A 17,260-nucleotide genomic window follows, 5' to 3' on the forward strand; every position below is an offset into this window, starting at 1 on the left:
GAGAGGCTGAGAGTGGCCAGAAGCAGATTTAGTGTTACAAGACGTACAGAAATAGTAGGTAACAGAGGAAGGAGGAGGATGCTGGCGGCGTGTGGATTCAGATCTTGAGTCAGACATAATGAAAAAAATTAAATATATATATCTATATTAGTAAAACCAGCCAGCTAGTGAATTCCTTCAGGCAGGCAGCTGTTGGAGACTAAGAAGTAACCAAAAAGCCTGCAGAATAACAGAAAAACATACAGTGAAAAACTCAGGACAGTAATAGAAAAAACAACCAGGCATAAGAGTCCCAGAGAGGCCTTACCAGACAAATCCGGACAAAAAAAGGCCGAGGTCCGGTCAGGGCACAGGACGGCTGCTGAGGGCAAGATGAGCAGAAGAAGCTGGCCAGGAACGGCAGGCTGGGGGCTGTAGTCCCACAGAATGAGGGCTCTTGCGACCGGGGAGCTGCAGTCTGCTGTACCGACCGGGCTGCACAGGAGCGCGTCACGAGCGGAGTGACGCGTCACGTGCGTGCGTGGTGACGTCAGGCGTCGGCCCGCGCGGGAGAGAAGACCGCGCGCGGGAAATACAAAAAAAGACCGGGAAGAGCGGCGTGCGGACAGAGGAGGCCGCGAAACCGGAAGTCACGGGCCGGACCCCGGAAGTCGCGGCCCGTAGGAGAAGAGGAGGCCCCGCACCCGGCACCTACAAGACCGGCATCCCAGGACCCGACCCCCGCATGCGGTGACGGTAGTAAGACCGGAACGCCGCAAGAGGACGCGGGGGACACGGGAGCCGGAAGCGCATGTGAGGGGCCGCCGTAGGGGGCGGCGGGAGAGGGCGGCGGGCGGGGGCGGCGTCCGCTGGAGGGGACCGGGGGACCCGTACAACCCACGGGAGGGAGGGAAGAGAGAGCCGGGGAGGAACTACTTACCCCTCTGAAGCCCATGGATCTTCTGCCGGCACTGTGCCGCGCTGCCGCGCGCAGCTTTGGGGGGCTGGGCGGGCAGGGGCTGGCGGAGCAAGTCCGCATAAGGAGCAAACAGACAGCAGGGCTAGTCTGTGTCCTGGGCGCTGGGTCCGGCCGGTGGCAACCTAGGGTAAACAGCCCCTTTCCAGTTAGGGTCTGTGCCCTGGTTGCATGAGGGGGGGATCAGGGTGAGTCTTTAAATGACCCACCGTGCCCCGACCTGTAAAAAGAAAGAGTTAAATTTACAGAAAAAAACACAAGCAGAAACTGGTCTGGAGCAACCAGACCTGCGTCTGCCTCCTACTGACACTAAGCTAAACTGAATTAGCTCAGTGCCAATGGGCGGGTATAGCCTGCTGGGAGGGGCCGACTTGTTTTGTTTTTTCTTAGTGTCAGCCTCCTAGTGGCAGCAGCCTATACCCACGGTGTCTGTGTCCCCCAATAAGACGCACGAGAAAGGTTTATATAAGTGGGGAGGATCCAGCTGGTTGTCTTAAAGGGAATCTGTCACTAGGTTTATGCTGCCTTAAATAAGGGCAGTATAAATTAGTATTACAAATCCTGAACAGATCGGTGTATTACTTACATCATTCTGTTCAGCTGTTCTCCTAATATGCAGGAGAAGAGGATTCTTGCTGCACCCCTCCCCCCACCCTCCAGCTGCTGATTGACAGTTGACTGCCTATACACAGCATGGATAGATAACTGCCAATCAGCAGCTGATGGGCGGAGTTTTCTGCTTCTCCTGATGAATATCTAGGACTACTGAGCACATGCACATAATGGAGATGACTACTTATTGTCCATGTTATTCAGGAGGAGATCTCTGGATCAGCTGTACAGAACAATGTAAGTGATACATCATTCTGTTCAGCTTCTCTGCTACCCTGAGAAAGGACAGCCTAAACCTACTGACAGAGTCTCTTTAAAGACATGGAAGTGAGGATATTAAATTGAAGAATTGCTGGAATTTCTTTACATTTTTGTGTATTTTCTCTATTCCTGTGTTGTGATGCTTTATATTCTTACATGGTATAACTATGGGAATTATCTCAGAACGTTTAGTACCTGAAACATAAGAGACACTTTCCGAAAATTCAGGAATCCTTACTGTTTGCCTTGTCTGTTCTTTTTCCACCATCAACGCCACACTGCTGCCCGGGCACGACTCCTCTGCTTCTTTCTCACAGACTCCTTTTACCTTCTCCTCTGTGTTGTGCTGAGAAAAGAAAACAGCATTCAGACCTTTGCATCTACCGTACTAGAGGCGTCTCCATGTATCACACCCCGGGGTCTGAACTTAGGGTCCTATTCCACGGGCCAAGCAGGGCCCGATCAACTATGTAAACGAGTGCCGATCTGCTAGATCAGCGGTCGTTTACTGGGCCTATTCCACAGCCCCAATGATCGTTAAGCGAGGGCTGCAGGGACATCGTTACCGATGTCCTTGCAGCCCTTGCACCATACATTACCATACGCTCCGTCTTCCTCCCTGGGTCCCGCAGCGCAGCATCAGCTTCGGTGCGGCCTGACTAAGCTGTCAGACCGCTCAGCCAATCAATGGCCGGGTCTGCCGCGGCCAGTGATTGGCTGAGCGGTCTGACAGCTCAGTCAGGCTGCACCGAAGCTGATGCTGCGCCGCGGGACCCGGGGAGGAAAACGGAGCGCAGGAGAAGCCCTGCTAGGTAATGTATGGTGCTTCTCAAAACGTCGGTCGCCCGCCACACACCGCTATTCCACCATAGCGATGCGCGGTGGGGCACCGATGATTTTAGGTTTGGACCTAAATAAACGATCGGCTGATCGTTTTCTCTATTCCACCGAGCGATAATCACAGTAATACAGGGTGTCATGATAGTGGATGAGACGGTGAATACAGGAAAACCTTTATTTACGGCTGAATTTTACCATTTGTGAGATCAATACATTGCAGTCATACAACTGGATCCATCCTATTCTCAAGAACGTCACAACATCAATCATGTAGTCCTTAAAGGGAATGTGTCATTAGAAAATGACTTATTGGTTAAATAATATTTTTATGTTAAACAGATTTTTTAAGAATTTTTGGTGACATTTTTTCTCATTTCCCATTTTTCTATCTATATGATAAAATAATCCTAACATCTTGCAGTTTTCATTCTCACCACTTAGGCTAAAACTAAACTTCCTGTTGTGTTTGTGGTGATAAGAGGAGGATGCCGTAAAGTGATCTGTACAGCATTGCAACATCATGTGACACCAGCAGATAGAGGAGACAATAGCAGATCCCTGTGGAATGACCTCCTCACAGGTGATAGAGCAAACTCAGTAATGTTTCACATTCATCTCAAGGCGACAGTGTCTTTCTATTGTCGTCTATGTCCATGAGTCTTGCTGTAAAGCATCTCACTAAATGCTGTTAAAACAATATTAAAGTTAAAAAAATAAATAAATTACAGTTAGAGAATAGAAACTGATTAGAATAAAAGAACAAGTTTTTGTATCTGACTCTAATCAGATGTGTGTGTTGTGTATGGTATTACAATTCAGCTTCATTCACTTCAATGGAACTGACCTGCAAAACCCCACCCAAACTGAGGACAGGAGAGGTGCTGTTTCTGAAAAAAAAGGGCATGTTTTGCTAAACCTGGATAATCCCTTTAAACAGGCTCCAAAGAAATTGGCAGATGTTTAAGTTAAGATCATATTCACACAGCGTGGCTTTTGATGCGTCTTTTTCTTAGTCAAACCAACTAGAGGATATATTTTTAAATAAAAAATAAGTGCTGACATCTGTGCTATGGTATCCATTAAAAACCGAAGTCATTGTGCCAGATTTGCCGTAGAATGGAATGGATGCAAGCGGCGCCAAACAGATCCTGAGACCCTTGAGATTGAAACTTTAATAGAACTAAACACAGATGTGAAGAAAGGGTGAGATTTATTAACCCTCGAGCAGCAGAGCCGTCGCCCATAGCAACCAATCAGATTCCCGCTTTCAGTTTGATTGGTTGCTATGGGCAACTGCTCCACTGCACATCCTGTATGGCCTCTTTCATACACAAAAAGCCATAAAACGAAATTTTTATTTTTTTACTTTTTTTTCATTATGTCACGGTTGGCGTAAAACAGAAGGCGCCAATGTGTTACTCGAGGAGGAGACCTAACGCACGATCAGCAAAACTGGATTTGTATTTCCTAGTTGTCACCAGTCATCCCAATCTCTATACAGGTTGTCACTTCTCTATTTTTATACCTTCTGTTTGATCATTTTGCCCGTGGCCGCGTCATAGTTGAACATGTCGGTCGGATCGGTCCAGTCCTCGTGTTCGTAGCGTCCGCAGCACATCGCCACACACAGGGAGAGGAGGAGGAAGGGGAACATTGCACAGGCCTGCAACAGATACAAAATCTTATAAAAGAATAAAACGTATTGAAAACAAACACTATTCTGCAGTAGTCACACGCTGATGTCTTCTCAAGAGGCCAAGGGACCAGGAAAGCCTTGAATGTGAGCAGAAGCCTGGGGGGGCGAGTACACTGGTTTTAGGGTTATTTTAAACAATTTGCAGACTCAAACAGGAATGACTGTACGTTCCTCTGTTATTCCTCCTGGAAATTTATGACAACTGAGGAATTGACCACTGATACGGTCAGGATTCAGTGATTGAGCAATGGGAGACTGTGGTGAGACGCGCCCCAAACTGGTAACACCGAGGTGTCGGATTAGTCAGTCATACATTTCCTTGAAGAGTAATAGAGGAACGGCACAGAGCTTCAGAATTGTTGAATACAAGTATACCTAAGTACTAGATAATGTCAGACAAGGAGCAGTGGGGGAACAGGGGAGGTGAGTATCATTTTTATACACAGCCAAGACCCTCGGAGGACCCCTTTAAGGCTGTATAGAATGCTGGGAGATTTTAGCTCTGATGCTTGCAAATTTATAAATGCAATTCTAGACTAATGGTGGTTTTACACAGAGCGATAATTCGCCCGATTGCACGATTAACAATTTTGAATGAACAATGTTTTTTTTATAACGATCAGCGTTTAGACGGAACGATACATCGTACGGAAAAATTCGTTTGCCTATCTCACACATAGGTGAAATCGGTGAGAGACTGTTTACACGGAACGATCAGCAAATTTTTTGCGAACAATCAACGACGATTTGAGATCATGTTGAAAGATGAAAATGAACGATTTCTCGCTCGTCGCTTGATCGTTCGCTGCGCTTACACGTACGATTATCGTTCGAATTTGATCGTTATCGTGCAAATTCGAACGATAAATCGTTCCGTGTAAAACCACCATAAGTACGGCTGGGCGATTAATCAAATTAATTTGGGGGGGTGGGGTGGACATGAGTGCAGCCTCCTGCTCCTCCTCTTCCAGGGCTGCAGAAGCAGGATTAATCTCTATAGCAGGTACTTGCTGCAGCTTCTGTATCACTTACTTGCTGCAGCGCAGGGAGGGTTATACCGCACAGCTTTCTCCTCAGTTCTTTCTCTGATGACTTTGGTCCGGTCTGCTCTCCTACTTGCCGGCAGCAGCAACAACGAAGGTAAGAGGTTATCAGACGGGACGTTGTGGCAGGGCACTGATAAACTTTGATCTGTGACCTTTGCTCTCCCTGCAAAATGTGCAGGACGGGACCATAATTTAGGACCCAGAAGAAAGATGCGCAGTTTAAAGCCTCTATTACATGGGGCGATTCAGAGGAGCAAACGAGTGCCGAAACGGGTAAGAGCAGGGGAGGCCGCTGGGAGCTGCCTGGGTGATCGCTAGATCCTCTGGGTATCCAATAGAAGATATCGGTGGTCTGCTGCTGTATGTCGCTGCTATGCTCATCGTTCACGTTTCAACATGTTTAAAGACAACAATCAGCCAACATTGTGCATGCCAGCTGATCGTTGTCTTCTATTACACTACACTATCGGTCATAACGTAACGGCCGATATCAGCCGAATAAGGCCGATAATAGTTTTGTGTAATAGGGCCTTAACCCTTCAACCCCTGTAAGTGATGGTAAGCTGCAGCACAGAAGGGGTACAGAGGAGGAGGGGGACTTATAATGACTGCTGAGCTGGTGTATCTAAGCTTGTCTTAGCCTATCATAAGTAAAGGTCTGGGTATAGAGATGAGCGAACCGGGTTCAGGTTGGAGTCCATCCTAACCCGAACGTTCGGCATTTGATTAGCGGTGGCTGCTGAACTTGGATAAAGCTCTAAGGTTGTCTGGAAAACATGGATACAGCCAATGACTATATCCATGCTTTCCACATAGCCTTAGGGCTTTATCCAACTTCAGCAGCCACCGCTAATCACATGCCGAAAGTTCGGGTTCGGATGGACTCGAGCATGCTCCAGGTTCGCTCATCTCTATCTGGGTATCTAAGCTGTATGAGTCTGCTGAGCCAGTGTATCTAATCTTGTTGTGTGTGATATTGCCTGCAGAGCCTTTGTATCCAGTCCATTCAGTGTAATAGTATCTAAGCCTGTCTTTCATATTTAATTATTAATGATCCAGTCTGCAGAGCCTGTGTATCTAAGTAAGCTATGTTCACTGCTGTGTGGGTGTATCTAAGCTAGGTCTGGGCAATTATTTTGATTAATTCGCCCAGAATTTGAGAATCAATTAGATTTGTTGTGAAAATCGTAAATTCGATTTATATAAAAAAAATCACTGCGGGCGGGGTGGTGCAGGACAGGCGGCGCAGTGAGGTGCAGGGTGGCATAACCAGGTGCAGGTGGTGAGATGCAGGGCAGGAGGCCTCTAGCTGCTGAAGCTATCAGAGCTGCCGCTGACCCGCTCCTTCCTCTTCCTCTTACTCTATGTTCACAATTTTTTTTTTTTGGTCATTTGACGGCCACCATTTTGAGGCCAGGGAGACAGTGTCTGAACATAGCCCTATGCTGCCTTTTATAGTGATTCAACCACATCCGATGGTTAAATCCAATGGGATTTCAATTAAAAAAAAAAACAAACAGAAAGCAGCCAGGAGATTTTACATGGGAGAGGCAAAAAACACCAGTAATGGGGATGCTGCAGTGAATCTGCTGCGGATTTTATATTTCATAAGCATTTCTGGCAGGTGTGAACATGGCTCAAGGCCAAACTCAGTGACTCAAATGAAGATTATCGCCACTTTCTATGTTAAATTCTAAATGTGCTCGCGGGTGACCCCTAGCGTTTATCTATCGGTACTGCTGGCACTACACGTACAGAGATACACACATACATGCATACACATAACCGCACGCACGTGTCTCACATAAGCAGATAGAGCTGGAGACTGGGAACAATAAGAACAGCGGCCATAGGGAGGGTCCGCCAGCTTCCCGAGAACGCATGACTAGGAAACCGCTTCTACCATGTACACAGGGACTGACAACCACATGTTACAGTCACACGGCCGCCAGAGGGCGCACTGTACATAGAGCACTTGGCTACAATCCTTCTGCACTGTTTATTTACAGAGTACGGTGGCCGCACTGGGACAAAGCACCGCTGTTGGCAAACATCCATCTGCCTAACGTTATAAGTAACACAATAGGCGGCAATTCCTTCTCCTCACCTACTGCGGTGTCTGGCTCTCCTGGTAGTCACCTCGTTTATCGGGGGAATAGCACAGGATTCGATCCGGGAAGGAGCAGTTCGTGACGTCACTACCACGTGACCGGAGTTCAACGTACAATAAAAGCCACGCCCACCAGTCGGAAAGCGTGACTCAGTGTGCTGTGTACGCACAGGGAGGGATATGGACGGAGCAGAGACGCTATCTGTGTCCATAACAGAGTGCTTATACCGTAGAATGTGTGTGAAAATAAAATCTCTCTCTGTTGCCCTTAGCAACCAATCACAGCAAAGCCTTCATTTTAGATGGTACTGTTAGATTGGTTGCTGTGGGCAACAGTTTACTCTTGCAAATCTCAGGATGGGGCTGGGCAAGCTGGGGGTTGTAGTTAAAAAAAAAATGTACAAAAAGCATATAGGTGCACTCACCGATGCCCTATGGATCATGTGAAACCTTTCTCATTTGTCTACACTGCTCCTAACCCCAGATTAAAACTAATACAAATAATCCCAGTTTTACATTAAGGCACCCGATCGGGAAACCACATCTCCCAGCATGCACTGCACCTCAGAACCAACTGCCAAGTATCTGCCTCATCGCACACACACCGTATACGCAGCAGATACGCAGCAAATACACAGAAGATCTGCAGCAGATTTGATGCTGTGTTCAGTTATTTAGATCTAATCTGCTGCGTATTTGCTGCGTATCGCAGCAGTAAATACGCTGCGTATACGGTGTGTGTGTTTATACCCTTAATAAGTTTTTATTAATAATTTTTTTCACATAAGAAATTCTAACAGATATAGGAATAGAATATAGGGAGGGGGGAATGCCACAGAAGGGAATACATATACAACAAATATGGGGGGGGAAAGGGGGAGGGGGATTGACATAAAAGGTAGTCGTTGAAACCATCATACAACTTTTAGATGTGAGCAGTATGGTTTGCCACAATTGTCCACCCATATTTGGGTTAGAGTCCATTGTCCACGAGTATAAAGTAAACCATACTCCAGGCATTCCCATCGTCACGAGATCATCAATGAAATAGGATGATGGTGGGGGTCTCAGGAGAGGGGAAAGATAAGGGAGGGGGAAACATAATAAAACCAGGCCAAATCAACGGGCCAAACATGAAACCAGCAAGGAAAAACTTTCGTATATCTAGATTTGTTGAAGTGTCGAGTATAGGGCATAGAACCAGGCATGGGACCAGTGATTGTGTAAATAACAGGGGTGGTCGCAAGGAGAAAGAAAAGAAGTAATGAGAGGAAATGAGGGAATACAATTATCACGTGTCACCTCTAAAATGTATACAGGTCTCCCAGAACGTCCAAGTATACTGAAAAGTTTTTGTAGTATTCCTAGTGAACGATATGAGGCGTTCCAAGGTGTATTTCTACGATTACTTCCCCAATAGATGGAGCGACGGGGTCTTTCCAGTGACGGGTAATCACTACCCTGGCAATGGTCAGAATCTTAGTAACAATAGGCCTAATCGGTGGGGGAATGTGATCTACTTCTAAATATAGTAAGGTCTGGGCTGGATTCAGTGGAATGGTCAACCCAGTAACCACTGACAATAGCTTGGAAACTTCGGACTAGTACGAGGTGAGGTGTGTGCATCCCTATAATATGTGTAACAGGGAGCCCGTCTGTCCACAACCACGCCAGCAAAGCGGGGAACACGTAGGAAAGAGTAAGTGTAACTTCTGTGGGGTATAGTACCAATTTAGACATACTTTAATTATGTTTTCTCGATGAGCAGACGAAATAACAGACTTTAATGACAGTTTATAAACTGAAAGCCATTCTTCAGCCGTGTATTGTTTCGCCAGTAGCGCTTCCCACATTTGCAAGGCAGCAGGTGTTTTGAAGTCAGAGAAGTTACCCAGGAAATCATATAGGGGGCGCAGGCCCCGGAATTTCCCATGTCGGGAGAGTAAGTAAGGAGCTATCCCAAAGAGTGGTGGACAGAGGGGCTTCCGCAATACAGTGTCTAATAAAGTGTCTAATGTATAGAAAGAAGGAGGAGGAGGGTAGGTTATAAGTGTTGGCGCTACATCTTTTTTATGGGGAATGTCTCATCTCTCAAACCCCCCGGCCCGGGGGGAGAGAAATAAGAGGACCTCCCTGGAATACTCACCGAAAGACCCGGTCAGCGGCAGGCCAGTGGCATGATGTGAGGCGGCAGTGTGCAGAGGACTTGGGGGCCATGGACCATGAGGGGATTAGGTAAATCCAGGGTGGCCTTACTTTTGGGGGGTGCCCTAGTTTAGAGTAGGGGGTGCCTTATTTTAGACTAGAGGGTAGAGTAGCTGGGGTGTCTTATTTTCGGGAAAACATGGTAGATTAGAAAGAGATAGAGATGAAACAACTGTATCTCCTCCCCCCTATACTGCTCAGGAGGCTGTCTCTGTTCTGTTGTTTTCCAGCCCCTTGGCCAGGTGCTCACTGATTGGTGTGATATCAGTGATGGGCGGGGTTACAGATAAGGTGGTACAACTTGACGAGTAAGGAGGGGACAGAGGAACCAAGACAGAGTGCAGCAGGCAGTTAGGATTTTCTGAAGCTTCAGCGCGAGTCAGGATGGGCTGCAGACAAATGGACCAATTCAGGTAATAGAAACCTGTTACACACAAGCTTAGATTATAGTTAAATCTTTCTGAAATGGAATATCCCTGTAAGTATGGAGGAAGGAGTGGCTATCACCATGCAGCTCCATTGTTCATCTGTGGGACTGCTGGAGACAGCCAAGAACTGTACTCACTCCCATAGAGAAAGAATGGAGCAGTAGCTTATCTGAATGGAGGGGTGGTCATGCATGTATGAGACGCAAGACCCCCTTTTTAAGAACAATACAGCATTGGCCAATGACTTCTGGGCATGCTGGGAGTTGTAGTTCTGCAGCATCACAGGTTGAAGACCACTGCGTTATACAGTTTATGGGGAATATGGTAGCACCCTTCTGATCGATAGTGTTACCTTGTGGGAGGTTTCTTCAATCTACACAACATCCAGGAGGCGGCCATGGCACTCCAAGAGCACAAGACAGTCAGGATGTGACATATAAACAGGTCAAAACAACCGGTGATAATACTAATATGGAGTATGCAACATTTTAATCTGTCTTAAGTGCTCAGACCTAATAGAGACCCCAGACCAGATGTACAGATACTCACCTCTCCTCATTCTTTAACTCTAGGCATCCACCACAAATAATATCCTGACATTGTGTAAGGTGCCTGGGAATGGAGAAGGGCAGGAGGAAGAGGAAAAGGGTAGTGTAACGTAAATTTTTCTCAATATCAACACTTCACAAATCTACAGAGGTTGACTGCCGATGACGGTATTTGTGCAAAAAACATCTTTTATTCTGGCAGCACAGGGTCAAGGAGGCGGAGCCTTGAGCATCCACGGCATGGACATGGATTGAAGCTATGCAATGATACCAGTGGTTTGGGAGAGGATTGAGGGTGGGTACAGATTCACTTTAAAGTGACACTGTCACCCCCTTTGTGCATTCTGACATCTCTACACAGGTGTAAAGGGTAAATTTAGCGGTTTTCATACCTTATTTTATATCATACGTCATGGTGCTTGTTCAAGTAAAAAGTCATCTTTTATCAACTGCAGATTGTGTTAAGCGGGCGGGGCCTCGCGGCATTAGCGCCACTTAGCCCCACCCACGCCACCGTTGGCCCCCGTCCCCTCACCGGCCATTGAAACAGGCTGGCCTAAAGGTCTAGCCCGCCCCCTCTAAGTCGGCCCACCAATGGGCGTCAAGGGGACGGGGCCAGCGGCGGCACGGTGGGCGGGGCTAAGTGATGCTAATGTTGCAAGGCCCCACCCACTAAACACAATCTGCAGTTGATAAAAAAAATCACTTTTTACTTCAACAAGTACCATGACGTATGATATAATATAAGGTATGAAAACCGCTAAAATTTACCCTTTACACCTGTGGAGAGAAGTCAGACTGCACAAAGGGGGTGACAGTGTCACTTTAAAGTCGATTGAGAGGATGTCAAAAGTGTAAAAAACATCAACGCAAAAGGGACTACACTGAGCAATATACAACACATTCTGGCTTGTAACACTTTTTGTTTACTACTTAAAGAGAATGTGTCACCTAGATTTTCTTTTACTGATTAGCGTTAGATACTCAATTTATTTTTTATAATTTTAATCTCTTTTTAACTTTTAACTTTATTTTTTTTTATTTCACTATTTGTACATTGTCATGGGGGGCTTCCATATTGTCTGGGCTGTTTTTAACAGCATTAAGTGACATGCTTTACAGCAAGACTCATGGACATAGAAGGCAATAGACAGACACTGTCCCATTGAGATGAATATGAAACATTACTGAGCGCGCTCTGTGTCTTTTGTAGAGGTCATTCCACAGGGAGCTGCTATTGTCTCCTCTATCTACTGGTGTCACATGATGCTGCAATGCTGTACAGATTACTTTACTACAGCCTCCTCTTTTCACCACAGAGACAACAGGAAGTCTCATCTTAGTTTTAACCCCAGTGGTGAGAATGAAAACTGCAATAATCTCAGGATAATCTTATGATATAAAGAGAAAAATGTCCCCAAAATTCTTAAAAAAATGTTTCACATAAAAAACATTTTTTAAACAATAAGTGATTTTCCTATAGTATAGTGTGTTTCCTTATAGTTTGTGTTTTCAATGGGAATCTACACTACTGTAGAAAAAGAAGTTATAATCTTACAGCTCATGTTAGGGAAGAATAGGCACATCCCTATATGCATTAGATGGTCAGATAGTGCAGCTTAAAACTGGTGGTTTTGGCTGCAAGTAAAAGGGGTAACTCAGAATTAGAAAAACCTAGCTGCTATCTCCCCAAAACAGCGCCACCCCTGTCTTCAGGTTGTTTGTGGTATGGCAACTCAGCTCCATTCACTTCAGTAAAACAGAGCTGCAATACCGCACCCAAACTGGGGACAAGAATGGTGCAGTTTATGGCAGAAAGCAACTTTATAAAAAATGTGAACCTGCAATGCATTCAGCTACCCAGCCTTACCCCGGTCCCCATCGTATCCACGTCACAGTACATCCACAGCAGAATCGCCATTGTCGCTGAAATGATGAATCTGGGATCTCTTTATTCATATTGCAGCACAGTTTACACTTCCATAGTAACATCTCCACATGAAACAATAGGTATAAAAGAGATACATACAGTGCACAGAGAATGTAGTAGGTTAAAAGAACAAAAAATAATAAAGTCCACTCCATATCCAATAAATAAAATGTTCCTAAATTTTAGGCTCTTTTAATTTAACAAAAAAATAATAATAAAAATAATATACAGTATGAACAGAATACGCCAAGAATATCAGCATTTACATTAGTGAATACGACACTGAAGCTAGATTTCTACCGGTGCGATAGAAAAATAGAGAACACGACGACGCAAGTGCAAGACTGTAATATCCAGGTTAGCGGTCGCTCCGAAACGAAAGAAACGGATCTCATGCTGGTGCGCCATGCAGACGTGTACGCAATGCCCCCCTCTCTGGCACCTAATGGGTTACAAGTGAGATCACAAGCTTCATTGCTGCCTATGAGATGTCACTGGCGGCTGAAGCAGAGGGTGTGCGGGGAAATCTGGTGGATATTGCATATATTACCGTATATGTAGAAAAAAAACAGCAAGATCAACACTGGGTAATTCTAGCAGCATTTCACCCACAAGAAAATTCAGCACTATAGAGTAGTGTGGAGCGCTATATTGCACTATAGAGTAGTGGAGAGCGCCTGTATGAGGCTGGTGAGACATGCAGACACCTTGAGGACAAGAATACAAGTCATGTAAGACGTCTAAGGCCCGGACTAGAGAGGAGGGGGCTGGCGGGCAGTCAGCTGCACCGTACAAGCATCCCATCGGTGATGTATGAACTGCTTCTATGGATTTTATGCTATTGCTTCGTCTTCTCAATGGACGTCCTTACAGTTTCCAAGTACACTTAGGGTTCACGTGTGCCACATGCTAAAAACTTGAAAAAAAAAAAAATCCTAAAAAGGCCAAGTTCCCGGCTCCAGTGCGGAGGAGGAGGACAATAGCAGAAAGTGGATGGATTTGTTAAAAGTCTAGGCTGGCAAAGTGGGTAGTCATGCCCTATCCACAGTATGCATAGGCTTGGGCAATTACAAAGGGTCCTATTCCATGGACCGATGGGGGCCTGGTCAATAATGTAAACGAGCACCGATCTGCTAGATCGGTGCTCATTTACGGGGCCTATTACACGGCCTGATAATCGTTTAGCGAGGGCTGCAGGGACATTGTTACCGATGTCCTTGCAGCCCTTGTTTAAACACTAGAGATGAGCGAACCTGGAGCATGCTCCAGTCGATCTGAACCCAAACGTTCGGCATATGATTAGCGGTGGCTGCTGAAGTTGGATAAAGCCCTAAGGCTATGTGGAAATCATGGATATAGTCATTGGCTGTATCCATGTTTTCCAGACAACCTTAGAGCTTTATCCAAGTTCAGCAGCCCCCGTTAATCAAATGCCGAACGTTCGGGTTCGGATCGACTCGAACCCGGTTCGCTCATCTCTATTAAACACCATACATTACTTAACATGTTGCATTTCTTCTCCTGCGCTCCTTCTCCCGGTCCTGCGTGCAGCAGCAGCTTCGGTGCGGCCTGTCTGAGCTGACAGACCGCTCAGCCAATCACTGGCCACGGCGGTCCTGGACAGTGATTGGTTGAGCGATCTGTCAGCTAAGACAGGTCGCACCGAAGCTGCTGCTGCGAGCAAGACTGGGAGGAAGAAGGAGCGCAGGAGAAGCCCTGCAACGTGTTTAGGTAAAGCATGGTGCTTGTTAAATCGCCAGTCGCTCGCTGCGCATTACTATTCCACGCAGCGATGCACAGTCAGTGCCCGATGATTTTAGGTTGAACCTAAATAAACGATCAGCCGATGACACGATCGGCTGATTGTTGTCTCTATTCCACAGTGCGATAATCGGCCGAATCGGGCTGATTATCGCTCTGTGAAATAGAACCCTAAGAGATTGCAGGGGAGGGTGGGGGTTGGGGGGGGGGGAGGGAGTCAGCATCTGTTCTGGCTCCATAGAGAATGAATGAATGAATGAATGAAGGACTACCGCCCCCAGTATCCAAACTTTACGTTGCAAAGGGCAACATGTGCTCCAATCCACAGCAAATCTGTATCTGTATTTGGTAAGCTGTACCAAAATCTGCATGTAAGGGTCCATTTACACAGAATGATTATCTGACAAAGATTTGAAGCCAAAGCCAGAAACAGACTACAAACAGAGATCAGGTCATAAAGGAAAGCCTGAGATTTTTTTTTTTTAAATCCATTCCTGGCTGTGGCTTCAAATCTTTGGCAGATAATCTGTCTAGGGTCCCTCGATAAAGCAACAAGCGAAACGTGCGTCGGGTGTACGGTGAGGTGGATATATGAACTAAGGACACGTATGGGTAATGTTTTATTATAGGAGGATGGTATTTATTTATTTCTGTATACTCACTGTGAGTTATATTTATTTATTGCATGCTGTACCAGCCCAGTGCCCAGTACATATATAGGTTCATCATTTTCTATTGCTATTTGCTCTGTGATGTTATATTTTACATGTAAGAACCTTGTCAATCCACCGTTTTTATGGGGATTTGTATTAGCTCTAGCCCCCATGTGATGTATCTTTTTTTAAAATAGTTTCACTCTTTGATATGTAAACAATAAAGTAAATTTATATATACTGGTCTTGCATTCGTAATTGTTTTTTTAGGTTTTGTGTTGGACAGTGTTGGGTGCGCATAGACCGCACTATTTGAGCCTTATGTAGGATTACAATTTAAAGTTTGCAAGACATCCTTAAAGGGGTTATCCAGGTATTACAATTCAGCTCCATTCACTTAAATAAAACTGAGCTGCAAAACCCCCACACCAATGCGGAGCACAAGAGAGGTGCTTTACCTGGATAGAAGCCTGGACAACCCCTTTAATCTCCAAACCTGAGGGGTGTACCCATCACATATACATGTTATACCTCTAAAAAAATATTAGAAGTGTTAAGAGCACATGTCCTGTGGATATTTGGGCGGTTCCTTATACTTATACCCCAGGGGTGGTTATATAAGAGTATAATACATGAAAGTTTCTAATATTTCCTGCACATATTAAACCATTACTCACCTATCAAGTCCACATGACATCACATACATCCATGTGACCCTTGCAGCCAATCACGGTCTTTTGCTAGCCACGTTAGTATCACTGCAGAGGCCAGTGATTGGTTGCAGTTAGGGGGGGTGTATGTGATGTCATCACTGCAGGACTTATAACCCTAAACCAGCGGAGACCAGTGCAGTTTCAGTGCTGGATTTCACAGGGGTGTAATGGGCCTAACAAATGTCTGTCATGGAAACATTTGCTCAAAATTTATAAAAAAAAACAAAAAACAGCACCACACCTGTCCATAGGTGGTGACTGGTATTGCAGCTTGGCCTAATGGAAGTGTTTAGGGCCGAGCTGCGATACCTCACACAAAGGTGCTGCACAGCAAGCATGTTTTTCTAATCCTAAATCTGCGGTGTAAACTTTTTATGTCTTTGGTAGCCATCACTGTATCAGTCTAATTGAAGGAAATTTTATATCATTTTGGCACGTTTGGCTATCAGTTATTTCAGTCAGGCTAACAATTGGTAACAATGTAAATATAAAGGGGCATGTTCTAGAGCAGGGATAAGGAACCTCCGGCCCTCCAGCTGTTGCAAAACTACAATTCCCATCATGCCTGGACAGCCGAAGCTTTAGCTTCGGCTGTCCAGGCATGATGGGAATTGTAGTTTTGCAACAGCTGGAGGGCCGGAGGTTCCCCATCCCTGTTATAGAGCAAGACGAGCTAAGCAGACTGGTTTTCAGAATAAAGTAGAACTAGTTATTTATTTATGTCAGGCTTGGGAGTCCAATGGGAGGTGCTAATCAGTGGCTGACAGTAAGATCGCCTACTGGACTCCTAGCCCCATAACAAGAAGCTGTTTCAATGAATGAATTGCTAAAGTTATATATCAATCTGCTCAGCAAATGCTGCATTTTAAACCTGACACGTTCCCCTTTAAGGTGCAATTGTCAAAGACTTGTGTAAAGCCACCGGCCTGTCCTGATGTGTACGTCATCTCAAAGTGCTGCGGCTTGTTTCAGCGTAGCCAATGCAGAGATACATGCTCTTACAGGCGAGAAATCCCACTCATGTAGTGATGGGGCAAAAAAAGAAGATAAATGACGGTATATACATATATATATATGTTCTTAAAATGACCTTTATCTATGTCTAGCCGGCCTTCTTTACCTTCCTCTTTGCCCCCTCTCATCTGCACTACTACAGCTTGATGGATGTATGATTTTGCTCTTTATTTTTGGTTGCAGGCGTTCGGTAAGCGACCTCTCCGGCAGTTCAGAGGTTCAGCTGTATAACCAGGATAATGGAGGCCACATAGGAAAAGCCAAATCAGCCTCCCGGTGAAAGTCGAGCTAAACGTTGTAGTCTCTGACTAAGCATTGTAAGCCCACAATGATACAGTTCTGTCAGCAGAAGACGACAAGAAAGAGAGATCTTGTGTATGCCACCGGCACTGGATCACCTTGTCCTTGTGCTCGCCAACTTCAATGATTGGAAGAGGTTTTGTAAGATCACCTGGAGGGGAGAAATAAAAGGTAAAGAGCTGAAACAT

At 45.6% G+C, this 17,260-nt stretch overlaps 2 protein-coding genes across 4 annotated transcripts in view; both read right to left on the bottom strand.

Annotated features, from left to right (window-relative positions):
* CLCC1 (chloride channel CLIC like 1) overlaps window positions 1-12,622 on the bottom strand; it is a 34,392-nt gene extending 21,770 nt beyond the window's left edge. The window contains exons 1-6 of the mRNA XM_069967971.1: window positions 12,572-12,622; window positions 9,976-10,114; window positions 7,518-7,538; window positions 5,397-5,476; window positions 4,194-4,331; window positions 2,067-2,174 (exon numbers count right to left, since the gene is read on the bottom strand). Of these exons, the coding sequence (XP_069824072.1) occupies window positions 2,067-2,174; window positions 4,194-4,331; window positions 5,397-5,476; window positions 7,518-7,538; window positions 9,976-10,114; window positions 12,572-12,622 (537 nt within the window). The remainder of the gene's footprint in view (window positions 1-2,066; window positions 2,175-4,193; window positions 4,332-5,396; window positions 5,477-7,517; window positions 7,539-9,975; window positions 10,115-12,571) is intronic.
* Window positions 10,714-17,260, bottom strand: part of WDR47 (WD repeat domain 47) — a 42,098-nt gene continuing 35,551 nt past the window's right edge. For 2 of the 3 annotated variants that reach the window (XM_069967481.1, XM_069967480.1), the window contains exon 15: window positions 16,400-17,223. In XM_069967481.1, the coding sequence (XP_069823582.1) occupies window positions 17,081-17,223 (143 nt within the window). In that variant the 3' untranslated portion in view covers window positions 16,400-17,080. Of the gene's footprint in view, window positions 10,766-16,399; window positions 17,224-17,260 lie in introns of those variants that run through there. The other variant, XR_011362679.1, reaches the window with a different exon arrangement.

Source organism: Dendropsophus ebraccatus, chromosome 4, assembly GCF_027789765.1.
Source record: "Dendropsophus ebraccatus isolate aDenEbr1 chromosome 4, aDenEbr1.pat, whole genome shotgun sequence".
Taxonomy (NCBI): domain Eukaryota; kingdom Metazoa; phylum Chordata; class Amphibia; order Anura; family Hylidae; genus Dendropsophus; species Dendropsophus ebraccatus.